General features: G+C 41.1%; 1 protein-coding gene across 5 annotated transcripts in view; it reads left to right on the top strand.

The window, feature by feature from the left end:
• Positions 1-15,049, top strand: part of KCNIP4 (potassium voltage-gated channel interacting protein 4) — a 686,042-nt gene that overhangs the window by 551,198 nt on the left and 119,795 nt on the right. The window contains exon 1 of one of the 5 annotated variants that reach the window (XM_056555488.1): positions 10,695-10,810. The exons of the other annotated variants lie outside the window; for them this stretch is intronic. Coding sequence (XP_056411463.1) covers positions 10,696-10,810 — 115 coding nt within the window. The 5' untranslated portion in view covers position 10,695. Of the gene's footprint in view, positions 1-10,694; positions 10,811-15,049 lie in introns of those variants that run through there. 5 annotated transcript variants of the gene reach the window in all.

The raw sequence follows: 15,049 nt of genomic DNA, 5'->3' as shown, positions 1-15,049 counted from the left end.
GACCCTCCATCAGAAGGGTCATGTGACCTGAAACACGTCATTCCGTGTTTCTCCATGTTCTATGGATTATTTTATCTACTGGTGTCACTTGTTTGTGATTTTTGATGTTTTTTCAATAAAGACTGAGGATTACTTTACCTGCTGATCCTCCGCTGCTTCCGATCAGGATTTTGATGATTTATCAGTTGGATATGTTTTCTTATTGTCCTATCTCTGCTCATAAATAGTGCACCATTTTTAACACCCATGTTCTATGAGTAAGGACACATGTTTGCTTCTGAAATTGTGGATTGTAATGCCCTAAAATGAAAAGCACTATCAATTCTTCAAGGTACTGTACACAATTTTTTTTTCTTCTCCCAGACAAGGACACTTGAATTGCTGCGGCCCATTACTTCATTACTGTAGTCAGCAGAAGCAGAATATATATGTAACAAGACAGAGAGCGAGATAGAGAAAGAACGTAGGAGAGAGAGGCAGCTTAAATAACTTGAGTAACTTAACCCAGACAGATACTGTAATTGCGAGCAATAAATAAAGTCCTGTAATCACAGCAGCCTTAGAACTTAGTAGGTGTGTACATACAGGGAAGGTGATAGACATGACTGTAAGCTATAATGTAATTATATTCTCATACTTTTATTCACAACAAAGAGTCATCCATTGGAAACATCCGGAATAAATCAAATCACCTTGCTAATGATATAGTAGATTTTACAGGGAAGTTTTTTCTGTGTTTACTGATGGACAGTGATTTGGACATTATTAGTTATAAAGGGGGTTTCGCACATACACAATGTTTTTCAGAAAAATGGCACTGCTGTTTGATGCAGTTGGATTCAAATGGAATGGGAAATATAAAGGGAAAATATATTTCTGTATTTTCTCTCCAGGACAGAAAGATCGGATTTTAATTTTTCATTGCTTTTCATGATCGATTTTTCTACTTCCCCATTTATTGATTTGTTTATAATGCAGATAACTGGAGAGAGTTCTACAGAGTCTATGTTACCAATGGGACCAGCTGGGGCTTGGACCCCCCCATCCAGGGCCCTTTAGCAGCCACATATTTTGCACCTATAGTACATATGCTCTTGCGGTTGACACTATGTCGTTTTTTAAAGACAGACCCTCCTGCTATGTGACCTGTCTGTAATTCCAGGTTACTGCCATTTACTTGATGAGCTGAAATTCCAGACAAAGCCCATAGACAAGGGTGGTGGTGTTTCTGGAAAAGCAGACATTTTTTTCTAATTGCACTGAAAATGTTTTGTTGGATATATCATTTAGCATGGCTTCTAGTGTTTTTGTTGTTGTTATTTTTTGTTTTTATCATATTGAGATATTCTATATGGATTGTCCAGTCTTATTTAAATAAAGATCAACCACTTTAAAATAGAAAACATTTACACATGGGCTGAAACTATTGGCACAGCTGCAATTTGTTACTCTTTATCAGTGTAGGTGTAATCTCTTAGCCTGGAGTACTATAAAAGAGATTTGTACTGTCATATTACCTTACAGTATTAAGCTGATACAAAGCATTAAGGAGCATTAAAGGGGTACTCCACTCCTAGACATCTTATCTTCTATCCAAAGGATAGGGGATAAGATGTCTGATACTGGGGTCCCGCAGCTGGGGACCCCCGGGATCTCGGCTGCAGCACCCCGCTGTCATCACTGCACAGAGCTAACTCGCTCTGTGCGTAATGACGGGCAATACAGGAGCTGGAGCATTGTGACATCACAGCCTGCCCCCTCAATACAAGTCTTTGGGAGGGGGCGTGGAGGCCGTCATGCTCCCTCCCATAGACTTGTATTAAGGGGGCGGGCCGTGATGTCACGAGGGGGCCGAGCCGTGACATCACAGACCGGGACACAGACCAGGACAACGGGTCCCGACAGATCCCATTTAGTATTATGGGGTCCGTCTGTTACATGATTTCTTTTTCCCCCGCTATTCTCCTGTTTCCCTAACATGCATTGCACTGCCATGTCACAATGGCAGAGTGAAAGAAGCCTAATGTCACCACTCAAGTCCTGCAGGAACATGTGGGAACTGAGTTCCTGCACTTTTTCAACAGCAGGAACACCATTCCCAGTAGCAGAAGTGCTGAAGGACCAGCCCTTAAGTGTAACTCTTGGATGAGTTCCCACACTTTTTTCTTAGGACTTGACCCCTGCCTAACCCTTTTTTTCTCCAAGAGAAAAGCCACTGCCAGAGCTGCCTGGGAGTGTCTTACCCTTCCTCTCTCCATTCACAACACATAAAAGTTTAACCTGTCGGGGATGGAGGGCATACCAGTACGCCCTTCGCCCATTCCCATTCTATAAAGCGGGTCGGGCCCGGCCTCTAACAACAGCCGGGACCCGTGGCTAATAGCGTGCAGCATTGATCGCGGTGCCGCACGCTATTAACTCTTTAGACGCGGCGTTCACAGTGAAAGTAAATTAATGCCGGTTAGCTCAGTGCGCTGTTCGGGATTACCGCAGCGAAATTGCGGCATCCCGAACAGCTGTAGGACAGCAGTAGGGTCCCTACCTTCCTCCTTGCTGTCCCATTGCTGACAGCCAAGCAGCAGAAGCAGAATGTAAAAGAATGTAAAAGATCAGTGTGTGCAGTGTTATAGGTCCCTATGGGAGCTATAACATTGCAAAAAAAAGTAAAAAAAAAAAAAGTGAAGATCATTTAACCCCTTCCGTAATAAAAGTTTGAATCACCTCCCTTTTCCCATAAAAAAAAAACTGTGTAAATAAAAATAAACATATGTGGTATTGCCGCATGCAGAAATGTCCGAATTATAAAAATATATTGTTAATTAAACCGCACGGTCAATGTCGTTCGCGCAAAAAAATTCCAAAGTCCAAAATAGCATATTTTTGGTAATTTTTTATTTCATTAAAAAAATTATTAAACAATCAAAAATACCGATCAATAGAACAATGGTACCGCTAAAAACTTCAGATCCAGATCCAAAGGATAGGGGATAAGATGCCTGATCGCGGGAGTCCCGCCGCTGGGGACCCCCGGGATCTTACACGCGGCACCCCGTAGGGCTATCACGTCCCCTCCCGTAGGCTTGCATTGAGGGGCGGAGTGTGACGTCACATGGGGCGGAGGCGTGAAGCCCAAAGACAAGGGTGGTGTTGTTTCTGGATAAAGCAGACTTTTTTTCTAATTGCACTGAAAATGTAATTTAGCTAAAAAGATATATTACCAGATTTTTATGACGCGTCTATCTGTTGTGTCTGCTATTGCTGAAGAGACTCATTAGAAACATTACAGACAGAATGCAATGCCAGACACAGCCCATGGGCAAGAGTGGTGCTGTTTTTTTTTTTGTTTTTTTTTTGTGAATTGCAGATTTACAGTTCTATTTACACGTTTTATCACTTGCACACCACAAGCGTTCTATCATAAGATATTTGCGTCGCATCGATGCAGAAGAATTTGGGAGCCAGTAAACATTTCTGGGACCAAACAACACTAAAATAAATAATTGCTTCATTTTTTATTTGTCTCAGGCTGCTCATCATTCATGCTAACAAAGGTGCGCTGTTTCTTAGTTCCGCTGTGATGGAGTATATAATTACCAGGGAAGGCAGAAGAATCAACTCCACTAAAAGTATTTACTCTCCTAATGACAGAACGGCAGCGGCCTGAATTTATCAATGTCTTTCTTCCATTTATTGCTGTTACCCAGCTGGCGGGGTGACGGTAAAATTGCAGTCTTTGGTTCTGGAGAGAGATTTAAATATTTTATCAGTTTATTTTTTTATATAGTAATCTGCTACATTTTCAGTCATAGAAGTAAAATAGAAACAGGGCTGCCTTGGATTAAAGGAAAATATGTTGCTAAACTAAACTCAAGCAAACCTGTAGAAAAACATTGGGGTGCCCAGTGTGTATGTATGTGTGTGTGTATATATATATATATATATATATATATATATATATATATACGGTATATATATATATCATGCAAGGTATTATTAAAAAAGTAATAGGCATTGCATGAAGCATAAGAAATAAAGACTTGAACATGTGTGCCAACAGTATGTATAAGATATGTGCAAATTGTTGGTATTTTCCGATCCATTCACACAACATGTAACATTATTTTACTATGTACAGTACATTAAATAAATGCTTTACGTAAAGTATTTTGTGCTGATTCTGAGTTTTAGCCTGTACTATAGACCAGAGTTGCAAGCACAATTCTGTTTGCTGTCATTGGAAACAGTCATGCCTGTCATTTTAGATAACTTTCCAGTATAAGATGCCATGTGTGTGTCCATGAGGGACAGCATTATTTCTAGCCATTATATAAGTTGTATAAGGCATTTTCCACTAGATTCCTGCTCTGCAGGCTCTATCTCTAGTGTTTAATTGTCCTTTAGGTATTGAGTGGACGCTAGCCTCTATAGCCCACCCTCAGAAGCAGCAGCAGCATGGATGGTATTATAGAGCAGTATAGAGTAGTCTAAGCTGTGAATCAAGCCCTGGGTGGGATCTAATACTAACTATAAACTCCTGAGGTCTTACTGCTTTCTCACTGGTTGGGGTTTTCTCTCTCCCCCTCCTTCACTCCCTTCCTACACCCTTTTCTCAGACATCTATGGGCAGTATGTAATATGATTCCACGGTGGGCTGACACTCTGTCTCTTCTCTAAAGAAAGACTTGAGCTGTATTTCAGAATGATTAATGAATATGGGGGGGGCGTGGCCTGGCTGCCTGACTGGTCGCACGTTAGCTGTGCGCCACTTAATCCAGCTCTTTTAAGTGGCTACACAACACGCACCTTCACCTAACTTGCACCCACGGACATGGGATCACCAGGAGAACATGCAGGAACGATAACAAAGAAGCAGCTGAATCAAGGATCGCTCACTAAATTCTATTTTTCCCGAGCGCCGGCCGCCTTCCAAGATGGTGCCGACGGCACCTCTGACTCCGAGCCCACGCATCCTCAGCCTGCTGCAGTGGTCTCTGTCTCACTATGGAGACTCTCTTCCTCAGACTCGATGCTGCATGATGCTGGCATACACCAGAAAGAGCCAGCAGAACCGTGAGTCTAACTGCCCCCCTGCCATTCCCCATCATCCAGCCTGCCTCCGTGCCCATCCAGCAGCCCATTGAAACAGAGATATTCTTCACCTGTTACTGGCTCGAGTATACAAGATTGGGGACTGGACGCTACCCTTCCCTTGGAGGATGGTAAGGGCTTGGGTTCGCTGTCTGTCTACAACAGATCTCTCACAGACACTGTAATGAGAGACATGTTGCTAGTACTCCAACACTACTTAAAAAAAAAGACATTTGCCATGATTGCTCCACTAAATACTGCTGTGGAAGATCTGGGGGCAGGGTCCACCACATAGAAAGCAGATTTGGAGAATTTGCAGTCTCCCACAATGCCCTAATTGACCTGCAAAACACAGCTGAAGACAACATAGCGGTCCTCAAAGCAAAAGTCACAGACTTAGAGGACCGCATTTGTCGCAATAATGTGAAGATAAGAGGGGTTTCAGAGACAGTCCCCCCTGCCGAAATAATGCATTATGTCCGCAAGCTTCTAAAAATGTCCTACCTTCTTGCCCTCCCCAGGAGATAGAGGTGGACCATGCCCACAGAGTCCCCAGACACTTGGATGATTCTGTACCACGCGATGTCCTGGTGCACTGATCCACTTTTTCTCCACTAAAGAGCACCTTATGGAACTCTCTCGCAAAAATGAAAATGAAGGCCAAGAGCTACTACACCGATGTAATGTTCCTGTAGAGCTTCCCCGAGACCATCCATCCTCTTCAGTTCGCAAGTTCCAGGATAATTGGTCTACTGTAAGGGGACTTTTGTGCTCCTATATGTTCTTCTTTTGTACCTGAGCTGATGTGTTCTTCTAGTCTTTGGATTCGGCATGCACACTCATCCCACCTGTGTCTATTGGCTCGTGCCATGGTTTCTTACCTTTTTTCAACACTCCTTATTGATTGATAATTGTTGAACACTGTTCAGATATTACTGGTGGATTTGCTTATGTGTCCTTTCTTTGTTACCCACACTATTGTGACCCGTGCCTACTGGCTGGTCCCTTTCTTTCCTGATAACCTGCTATATTCTTACTATGTAAGTTCCTATGGTTCTTAAAATAATAAGTATAAAGCTAAACGGTCTTAATAGCCCACATAAGAGAGCCCACATAAAAGAGCTTTTTTATGGAAAGAAGCTTTGTCTTTAGAAGGGGATATCATATGTGCCCAAGAGAAACATTTGCTTAGCACTGATGCATACCATGTTAAACATCATGCTTACCATCATATATTCCAATCTCACTTCTCCTCTAAATTTAGGGGTGTTCTAATAGCAATTAGAAATATTGTAGCTTTTTCTGTGACTAAGACGATCTCTGACCCCGCTGGTAAAGCTGATACCAACCTATCCTTATATGCACTCAATCAAGGACAGTTGCGTTTTATACGACGCACACTGAAAATAGCCACCCAAAACAAAGTAGGTCCTTTGATTATATGCTGGGATTTAAACTTGGTACTGGATGTCACTTTAGATACCACCACCTCTCACTGCAACCCGCTCAATTAATTTGCTCATTTACTGTGGTGCGCTGAGTTATATGATGTATGGTCCATTATGCACTCAAATGAAAAGTACTATACCCACCACTCCACTACTCATAACACGTATTTGAGACTGGATATTTTTTAGTTATAAAGCCTACTTAGATGTTTTGGCGGATTCCACTATTGAAACAATCAAGTGGTCTGATCACGCAGCTATTACTCTCTCCCTGCAAGAAAACTTCCATCCAACTCCTTCCTACTTCTGGAGAGCTAGCCCCTTTTTATTATCCCACCCGAAACATGCCCAGTCTCTGCGTACTGAACTCTCACATTATTTTATGAATAATGTTCTTCCTGATACAGACCCGATGACCTTGTGGAATTGCCATAAGGCTTACATGAGGGGCTTTTTTTTAATCAAATATGGGACTGTCTGTAAATAAGAACATGACAAGCATATTACTGACACCGTTTGCACAACTTAATACCCTTGAGGCACTTAATAGAGCTACCCCTTCCCCCACTACCTCTGCCCAACTGCTGTCCCTACGCCAGGAACTCAGGAACCTAATGTTGTTCACATATGAGTAAAACATGAGGCGTGTCAAAGTGCAATACTACTCTCAAAATGATAAGGCAGGTGCTCTTCTGGCCAACAAACTAAAAGCCACTCATGCTCGCTCCCGCATTGCCCAGATATCTGGGGATAAACTTATCTTACCCACATAAACTGCTATATTCTGACAACTATGACTCCTTCCTACAGGGTATTAGCAAGGAAGCTGATCGACTAACAGGCTTTGATATATCCTAGGTGGGTAGAGTGACCGCTTTCAAGATGGTACTCCTTCCTCGTTTTCTTTACCTTTTTTGGACCCTTCCTATATCTATCCCTAAATCTTTATTCTATAATGCTCAATCACTCCTTTCTAACTTTGTATGGTCCGGTAATAAACCTAGATTAGCTGCTTCCATCCTGACCAAACCACAAGATTTAGGTGGCCTAGGAGCACCTGATTTGTGGTGCTATTATGTTGCTACCCTTGTAGGAACATTATGTGGTTGGCAAAAAGTCAACCTTTCTGGTCCCTGGGTGCACATTGAGAATTTTTGTGTCTCCCCTTATCAGATTAATGATGTTCTTCTCCTTCCATACTGGTCTTCTTCTAACCTCTCCTTCTCAAACCCTATAATGGCAGTTTCCTATAAGGCACACCCAAGCCCACTGATAGGGCTTTTATACCCGTGTCACTGATACAAGCCATGGTCCCCCACCTAGACATTAGAAACTGGGTACAGCTTGGTCTATCTCATGTCCACCAATTGTACTCTCTAGACAACCTCCTTCTTTTCTCTTCTCTCCAATCCGCCTTTAAGATTCCCCACTCTGACTTCTACAAATATTTACATCTTAGACATTTTCTTCTTACTACATACTTTCTCCTATCCATATTGATAAACCCTCTCTGGCTTTCTTATCCAGTAACATGAAAGGTCTTCACCCTTTATACTCAGCAGCTTCTCATGCTACTCAATTCCGCAAGTCACAACCTTTCCGCACCTGGGATAAGGAGCTGGGCATTATGTTGTCAGAAGACCAATGGAGGAAGGCCTTTAGGTGTCCCCAAAGGGCTTTTCACTGTGTCTCCCATATTGAATCTGCAATTAAATCTACTTTATGGTGTTATTACACCCCTGATTGTCCCGCATGTATTCTAACACTTCCACACACTGTTGGCGTAATTACCCCCAGAAGGGCACCCTATTACACACCCTATGGGAATGTCCGCTTATTTTACAACATTGGTCCTCCTGTAAACGTTTGACGGAAAAGATACTCCATGTTGATATAATGTGGTCCCCACAAATGGCATTACTATTTATCAACCTTGATAAGATCCCTACTAAAGCCAGAGACCTAGCTTGCATCATTTTGATTATAGCTAAAATCTCCATCACTAGCCTATGGAAGTCACCTCATGTGCCCTCACTGGACACGGTTATTCAAAAAGTTAATAACACATACGTTTATGAAAAAATTATTGCCTATGGCTCTGGGTCTTACCCAAAGTTTCCTGCCCGTTGGCACCTGTGGTCTTCTTCTAATGATGTTACTGCTGTCAATTGATTTGTCAACTCTGCATATGCTCCTTCTCTACTCCTCTACCCCCCCCCCCTCTTTCTCTTCACTTTTCCTCCATTACCCCACTTTATCCCCCCCCCCTCCTTTTTTTTCCTGCCTTATATTTTATTCTCGGGATTGTAGATAGTTTTGTTTTTTTTCCAAAGGTTGTGGACTGTTTACGGATCTCCCATGGAACTTGCCGCTTATCCTTCCATCATCTAACTTGGATAAGTTAAAGTTAAAGTTTCTTAGAATCACTTATATTATTGATCTATGCAACATTTGTTGAAACAACAGTGATTTGTGCATCATTAAAGCAAGTTGTGCTGTCACTGATCCAACAAGGAATGCTGGGAGATTTCTTCACTGAAGTCTGCACAATTATGAATGCAGCACTGCTTTATAGTAGAAAGCTATAAATCCTGATCAGCAAAAGATAACTAATACAATGTATTTACAAATGTAACTTTTGATGATTAGGTTAAGTAAAATTCAAAAGTTTATTATAACTTCTGTATTTTTTTAAGAGACAGTCTGAGCTTTTTCTACAGCAATGTATAGTGTCTGATTATGACAGCTGTAAGCCTATGCCACCAGGAGGAAGAAATATGAAAGAAAATAGTTCAATATATTGTAATTTCTGGTTTAAAGGGGTTTTCCTATCTCCTGAAGTGATGGAATTTTGCTTGAATAAGTGGGGGTCTGGACTCTGGGACCCTGACCAATCCTGAGAATGGAGGAGCTGCAGTGCTAATCCAGTGCTCTGGCCATCTGATGTGCAGAGTAAAAGTAGCACTGTGTCATTTAATTGAATGGGACTGGCTGAAATTTTCCACATAGCTGGACGGGCAGGAGTGGTACTTAGAAAACCAGTAAACGGACTACAGCAGGGGTCAAGTCCTGGGAAAGAAAGTGTGGGAACTCACCCAAGATTTCCACTTAAAGGGGTAATCCACCCCAAGACATCTTATCCCCTATCCAAAAGAAATGCAAGTCCCAGCTCTTGGTCCCACACCCGTCTTGAGATCAAGAGCTCATGGCCCCCCTCTGGACTGGTTGTCGCTGCCGGAGGTGGTTGAGCTAAGACCAGATGAACTGGCTTTCCACCTACCTATGGAGACCACAACCAGACCAGAGGGGTCAGGAGCCCTTGATATTGACATCACCTGTAGGACTTGCATCTATCACACAATAGTGGCATAATCTGCCATATATTTCCCAAATGGGGAACCCCTTAAACTGAAATCAGTCTAAGCTGCAATAGCCTTTGCAGCCCATAAATAAGAGTGGCACTATATCCAATATCCTCTAAAAGAAAAAAAGGCCTTGTTCTAATCTTGGACAATCCCTTTAACTACTAACACAGCTGCAACCCTTTTCTATCCAGCTGTAAGGAAACTCCCAACATGTAAAGATTTGCACATATCTGTATTAAAGGGGTACTCCGGGGGAAAACTTTTTTTTTTTTTTTAATGAACTGGTGCCAGAAACTTAAACCGATTTGTAAATTACTTCTATTAAAAAAATTTTATCCTTCCAGTACGCATTAGCAGCTGTATGCTACAGAGGAAATTCTTTGCTTTTTTATTTCTTTTTTGTCTTGTCTACAGTGCTCTCTGCTGACACTTCTGTCTGTGTCAGGAACTGCATAGGTTTGCTATGAGGATTTTCTCCTGCTTTGGACAGTTACTGATACGAGCATCAGGCGTCAGCAGAGAGCATTGTGGACAAGACAAAAAAAATTCAAAAAGAAAAGAATTTCCTCTGTAGCATACAGCTGCTAAAAAGTACTGGAAGGATAAAGATTTTTTTTTTTTTTTTATAGAAGTCGTTTTCAAATATGTTTAACTTGCTGGCACCAGTTGATTGAAATTTTTTCCCACCGGAGTACCCCTTTAAGTGTGTAATGTAGTGAATGCAGTAGCTGATGCACAATGCCTGATACTGCCATCCTCATTCTGTTATAAACTACCTGTTACAAAACTAACTTATGTATCTTTTAGGTTTCTTCTACGCTAAGAACAATACTAAGTACAACATTAAGGAGAGGTTACTGAGCCTCTTGCCCTGCCTGACTGTCACAAAGACATCACCAGAAATTGAAAGCAAGTTCTCATCTTCTATGTATTCAGGGGAGCTTATTGCCAGAGATAAAAGTCTTATTTAAATTGTTGTATTATGGGCATAATGTACTAACCTCGACTGGAACAGCCTTACAGAACCTTTAAGAACATTACTTCTCAATGTAACTACCTCAGCAGCTAAAGTAACCTTTCACTCTCCCAGAAGGACCCAAGGAGATTTGGGTTTGTCTGAAGTATAACACAATAAGAACTAACTTAATAGGAATCTAAGAATCTAATCTAACTTGTAATAACAAGTTAACATACTAGTAAATTATATATATAAAATTTGTTATTATATGCTAAAAAAAAGTTATGTTTAGAACTACATAGGAAATAGAGAGAAGTCTCCAGTCTTTCATTCAGGATCCTCTTCTATTAGTGGAAGCAATTGCAATGAGCAATATGTTGGCGGCCCATTGATTTTGATGGCACCTGTGTAATGCTTCACTTCCCTTGGTGGAATGTAGTCTTGTTTCTAGGTTGCCCCAGAATTAAATCCATTGAGAGAAGGTCTTAACAGCAGGACAGCCTTTCAATGTCTTGTAGTTAGAAGACACTTGCAACAAAATAGAATGTGTATGTGAATAATATAATGTTAAAGGGTATCATTATATTAAAAAAAAAACTTTGGTATGGCAGAAAATGTGTGGGGTTCAGTTGCTGAGACCTTCGTTGATGGCAAAAAAAATAAGGAGCAGAAGTGCTCAGCAAAGTTGATCATTGAGCAGTGTTAGGAATTGAAAGATTCCATGTTATAGTCTCATATGGGGACTAAAAAAATAAAATAAAAATATACAAAGTAATGTAAAAAAAATTCTGAATTATTTAAATATAAGCTTAATTCAACCACACGGTCAATGGCGTAAACGAAAAAATTGTCTAATTTCCCCTTCTCCTATCCTTTATCTAGATAGTATGGAATAAAGAGAGACTTCAAAATAACCAGGGTTTTCGGCGCTGACCACGGAGGAATAATCGGAGCCCAGGTAAAGGAATGAGGTTTAATAGCAACGCGTTTTACCGCGCTTGCACGGCTTCATCAGGCGGCCTGATGAAGCCACGCAAACCCTGGTTCTTTTGAAGTCTTTCTTTATTCCATATATTCTTCAGGAAGGCTGCAGACTACAGGATTGTGATCTTCAAATCATCAACATTGTTGTGTATGCCACTACACAACTTAGCAGGGTGAGCATGGATAATTCATTTTCTCCCTCCCCCCACCCTCGTGCTGGCTATACTCCACAGGGGGCGCCTTTCTTCTTTCTCTTTATCTAGATAGTGACATCTAGTGAGACAGTCAGCCTCCTCACAGTGATTCATCCAGGGTGAGTGTAGGCCGATAGGGGTAGGTTCCAGAGTGGGCCGTCCTTGTAAGGACGTTAACTCTGCCTAGGATTAGGGGTACCATCAGGGACCTGAGAGATTGGGTCAGCAGGTAGAGACCGCATATCCATAGGCCAATTGCTCCCTAGATTCTCCCCCCTGCTCCACCTTCCCCATTCCCCAATCTTTTTCCTTTAGTTTTTCATCTTGTACCCATTGACTTGGCAAGTCTCCAGATTGGTTGGGGCAATTATAAACAAGCACAAGTTGCTGTTTAAAATTTATCAGTTCCATATCGGTATCATTTTCACCACACATTTTTTGGTTGAGGGCAACCACATTGAATTTGGGAGTTTTTATTTTTTCTGGTTTTAGTGTAAACCACATAAGTTACATTTTAGTGTCTTTTCTGTGATTTTTAAAGCAGTAGTTTAAGTTAGTGTAAGATATGTTGTAATATATCTTATCAGGCACCTTTCCTGTCCCCCCCAATGTCTTTACGAGATGGAATAGCAGCTCCCTTATGGATCAGTTACATGCTTTCTACACAAGTCTAAGGAGAGGAGAAGGGAAATACGAGGGAGAGTGATTGAAGGGAGCCAAAAGCAAACAGAGCAACTGCAAGAGACTATACAAAACCTTACAATATGCATTGGATCTCACCTTTATGCTCAATACACAGTTTATACTTTCAGTACTCTACAATGTCCTCCATGCTGATGCTGCTTTTTAAGATGTGCTCTAGAGATATAGGAATGCAGTTTCTGGAAGACAACGTAGAAGCCCACTAGATCAAGAAAAACTGAAAAATGTACATAATGCCTGCAGAGCAGAAATATGGTGAAATGCCATATACAATAATATAATGGCCTGAAATAGTGCCACTCCTTATGTACACAAACACAACAGCTTATTCTGAGACAGGGAGGGATTTGTCACTCAGGGCTGGGTTGAAAGCAACCTCAGGGACCACCCCGTGATTATGTACCTGGGTCTATTTTTTTATTTCACCCAGCTGTTTTAGAGTATATCATTGTGTGATGGGATTACGCTGCCTGCACTTGTCTGTTGCCCAAACTGCTGTCCTTTAACCCCTTAAGGACCAAGCCCATTGTCACCTTAAGTACCAGAGCATTTTTTGTACCTGACCACTGTCACTTTAAGCATTAATAACTCTGGGATGCTTTTATGAAGATTTTTTTTCATGACATATTCTACTTTAACTTAATGGTGAATTTTCATCAATACTTGCATCCTTTCTTGGTGAAAAATTCCAAAATTTCAAGATTTTTTTTTTTACTTTGAAGCTCTCTGCTTGTAAGAAAAATAGACATTCCAAATTTCATATTGATTCACATATACAATATGTCTAATTTATGTTGGCATCATAAAATTGACAAGTTTTTACTGTTAGAAGACATCAGAGGCTTCAAAGTTCAGCAGAAATTTTCAAATTTTTCACAAAATTTTCAAAATCTGAATTTTTCAGGGACTAGTTCAGTTTTGAAGTGGATTTGAAGGGCCTTCATATTAGAAATACCCCATAAATGACCATATTATAGAAATTGCACCCCTCAAAATATTCAAAATGACATTCAGAAAGTTTGTTAACCCTTTAGGTGTTTCACAGGAATAGCAGCAAAGTGAAGGAGAAAAGTTTCTTGTAGACCAAGTTTTAGAATATTTACAAGGGGTAATAGGAGAAAAAGCCCCCCAAAATGTGTAACACAATTTCTCTCGAGTAAGGAAATACCTTATATGTGTATGGGAAGTGTTCGTCGGGAGCAGTAGAGGGCTCAGAAGGGAAGGAGTGACAATGGGATGTTGGAGAGTGAATTTTGCTGAAATGGTTTTGGGGGGGCATGTCACATTTAGGAAGCCCCTATTGTGCCAGAACAGCAAAAAAAAAAAAACACTATTTTGGAAACTACACTCCTTAAGGCAAGAAAAAAGGGGTCCAGTGATCTTTAGCACCCACAGGTGTTTGTCGACTTTTCATTAAAGTCGGATGTGTAAATTTATATATATATTTTCACTAAAGTGCAGTTTTTTCCCAAATTTAACATTTTTACAAAGTGTAATGGGAGAAAATGCCCCCCAAAATTTGTAACCCCATCTCTAGTATGGAAATACGCCATGTTAGGACGTAAAATGCTCTGCGGGTGAACTACAATGTTCAGAAGAGAAGGAGTCACATTTGGCTTTTGGAAAGCAAATTTAGCTGAAATGGTTTTTGGGGGGCATGTCGCATTTGGGAAGCCCTTATGGTGCCAGAACAGGAAAAAAAACAGATGGCATACTATTTTGGAAACTACACCCCTCAAGGAACATAACAAGGGGTAGAAGAAATGGAGTCACACATTTTGGGGGGGCTTTTTTCCTTTTTTTCATTTTGCCATCCAAATTTAACGAAAATTCGTCAAACACCTGTAGGGTGTTAAGGTTCACTATACCCCTTGTTACATTCCGTGAAGGGTGTAGTTTCCAAAATGGGGTCACGCGTGGGTATTTATTTTTTTGCGTTTATGTCAGAACCACTGTAAGATCAGCCACCCCTGTGGAAATCAACAATTTAGGCCTCAAATGTACATAGTGCGCTCTCACTCCTGAGCCTTGTGCGTCCACAGAGCATTTTACGCCCACATATGGAGTATTTTGGTACTCAGGAGAAATTGAGTAATACATTTTCGGGGTCTTTTTTTTTCCTTTCACCTCTTGTGAATATAAAAAGTATGGGGCAACTCCAGCATGTTGTGCAATTGCTCCCAAGTACGGAAATACCCCATATGTGGCCCTAAACTATACCTTGAAATACTACAGGGCTCTGAAGTGAGAGAGCGCCATGCGCATTTGAGGACTAAATAAGGCATTGCATAGGGGTGGACACAGTGCCTC

This window comes from Hyla sarda, chromosome 1 (genome assembly GCF_029499605.1).
Source record: "Hyla sarda isolate aHylSar1 chromosome 1, aHylSar1.hap1, whole genome shotgun sequence".
Taxonomy (NCBI): domain Eukaryota; kingdom Metazoa; phylum Chordata; class Amphibia; order Anura; family Hylidae; genus Hyla; species Hyla sarda.
This window is presented reverse-complemented; position numbering and strand designations above follow the sequence as displayed.